Source organism: Balaenoptera musculus, chromosome 8, assembly GCF_009873245.2.
Source record: "Balaenoptera musculus isolate JJ_BM4_2016_0621 chromosome 8, mBalMus1.pri.v3, whole genome shotgun sequence".
NCBI classification, from domain to species: Eukaryota; Metazoa; Chordata; class Mammalia; order Artiodactyla; family Balaenopteridae; genus Balaenoptera; species Balaenoptera musculus.
In genome coordinates this window covers 22,571,392-22,573,923 of record NC_045792.1, presented here as the reverse complement: position 1 = coordinate 22,573,923, position 2,532 = coordinate 22,571,392, and the positions used below count along the sequence as shown (strand labels likewise).

General features: G+C 33.2%; 1 protein-coding gene across 1 annotated transcript; it reads right to left on the bottom strand.

Moving 5' to 3' along the window:
- Positions 1 to 1,974: 1,974 nt before the first annotated feature.
- LOC118900020 (DPH3 homolog) lies at positions 1,975 to 2,223 on the bottom strand. The gene is made up of 2 exons (XM_036862155.1): positions 2,115 to 2,223; positions 1,975 to 2,039 (listed from the first exon to the last, which is right to left on the bottom strand). The coding sequence occupies exons 1-2, from the start codon at positions 2,221 to 2,223 to the stop codon at positions 1,975 to 1,977; spliced, it is 174 nt and encodes a 57-aa protein (XP_036718050.1).
- Positions 2,224 to 2,532: the final 309 nt, after the last annotated feature.

Genomic DNA, 2,532 nt, shown 5'->3' with positions numbered 1-2,532 from the left:
GCAACAACCTGGATTACAGATGCCACCAGAAGCAAATATGTCAAATCCAATGGTTAACAAATATAAAATAAGCATAATAAATAACTGATAAGGGAATCATAAAAGTCAAGAGGAAATACTAGGCATGAAAAATACGTTCGTAATAGTAGAAAGAACAGAGATGGACGCTAGAATAGACGTAGCTGAAAAACAAATTAGTGAGCTGGAAGATCAGATTAAGGAGCTCTTCTGGAAGGAAGAAAGGAAGAATAAAGAAAAAAAAATGAAATAAAAGCTAAGAGATAAAGAAGATTGAATTGGAATGTGAACTTCAACTCACAGAAAATAGGAGTGTCAGGAGAAGAGGAAAATAAAAAGGGAGAAGAGGAAATACTTGAAGAAATGGAAATAAATATCCTAGAATTAAAGAAAGATAAATGATGATGTATTTATGCAGTTCCAAACAAGAACAGTAAGAAGAAACTAACCATGGTAATATTATAATGAAATGGAAGTTTTACAGGCAAAAATAAAATTCTAAAATTTTCTAGAGAGATAGAGCAGATCAATCACCAAGGAATAAGAATCACCAGGATCTCAGACTTTTCATGAGCAAAAAGAAGATAATGGTAATATTTTTAAAATATTGAAAAGACAAAAGAACATTGAGCCTAAATTTATATCCAGCCAAATCATCATTTAAATGTGAGGGTATAATAAAAATATTTTCAGGCACATAAGGCCTCAAAATATTTGTCACACAAAGACCCATATTGAAAAGAGTATTGGAAAAGGTCCTCAAATAAGAAAAGAAGCAAATCCAGGAGATGCTACTAGAGGTGTATGACATAAAGATAATTAAATACTTGGATAAAGTTTGGTGTTGTCTTTCAAAAACTACCAAAGACCAAAGAAAAGAAAATGAGAAATTATGTCTACCATAACCTAGACTTGAGTTCTACACAATATCAAAAGGTGATGTCTTTAAGTTGGACATTTTTTTAAGATAGGAAAAAAAAACCCCAATAAATTTAAAGAAAGTAGAAGGAAGGAGATGAGAAAAATAATAGCAAAATTAATGAAATGGAAACAAAAATAACAATACAGAAGATCAACAGAACCAAAAGTTGATTCTTTGAAAAAACTAATAAAATAGGCAAGCCTGTGGCAAGAGTGATCAAGGAAAAAAAAGAAAAGTAATTTAAAAACTAGTATTTTCTTATCATCTTTTCATCTCAACTTTAAAACCTCAGGAGTCTGGAGCATGAATGAGATGACAGCAAAATATGTCAATGTTATTGTTCGTAATATCATCTCCACACTATAGAAATGCATTTGAAGAAAATGAAATGGACAACTTCCTAGAAAAATATAATCTACCAAATGAATTAAGAAGAAATAGAAGGCCTTAATAGTGCCATAACTTTAAGAAATTAAAGCAATTTAAAAAATCATCTCACAAATAAAACTTTAGGCCAAGTGGTTTCACAGGCAATTCTACTAAACTTTCAAGAAACATATCATATTAAACTTAGTACAAACTGTAATAAAGACTAGAAAAGGAGGGAATACTCCCAACTCATTTATGAGGCCATATAATCTTTTTTTTTAACCAACTAAAAAATAAAATCCCTTTTTAAAGAATCCTAATGACTTTGAGGTAGATGAAGCTGTTATCAGATAATGAAGTAATTAGGTGTAAGATATAAAAATAACAAAACTGAGCGAAAGAAAGCACTGATTTGAAATTATCTTCTTTTAAGTTTGGATGGAAAATTAAGAGCATGTCCAATTCAAAGTTCTAGGCACAAAATCCAGGTATGTCATGTGGTTGACTTGCTTCTTCAACTTGGCAGCCAATGGAAAGGATCCACACTGTATGAACCAGCAAACTAAAAAATAACTGTCCCCATGAAGAAACCAGTGACTTTGCATTTGAGTTTTCCAGCTTGGCTCATTCCCAAAAGTTCAGGCTTTGGAGTCCTAAAGTCTTCTTCAACATTTAACTAGTTCTTCATTGGTGGAAGGGGTTGGGACTGTCTCTCCACATGTAAACTGATTTTTGTCATAAATCACTTTTATAATGAGAGAGTAGCTAGGGCATGTTGCCACGTCTTCCCCATTCTCCAAATCTTCCTTGGTGATGCAGAAGTTATCCCCACATGGGCAGGGGTAGAAGTACTTCTCCGAGTCCTCGTCATGTTGGAAGTCCTCAATCTCCACCTTGTCGTGAAACACCACCATCATTCCTGGGACCAGCAGAGGTCTGTCACCTCCGCTGTCCGACCCAGGCCAGGGCAGGTCCAACTTGGCCATATAATCTTGATGTTCAAACAAGACAAGGATAATATGAGAAAAGAAAATTACAGATAATTTCCTGAGGGTTTTAAGTGTAGAAATCCTAAATAAAATATTTGCAAACTAAGTCCAACAGAGTATAAAAGTAAAATATACTGTGTAGGGTTTTCCCAAGAATGCAAATAGATTTATAGAAAATCTATAAATGTAGTTCACAACATTAACAGCTTCAAGGACAAAAATAACATGATTATC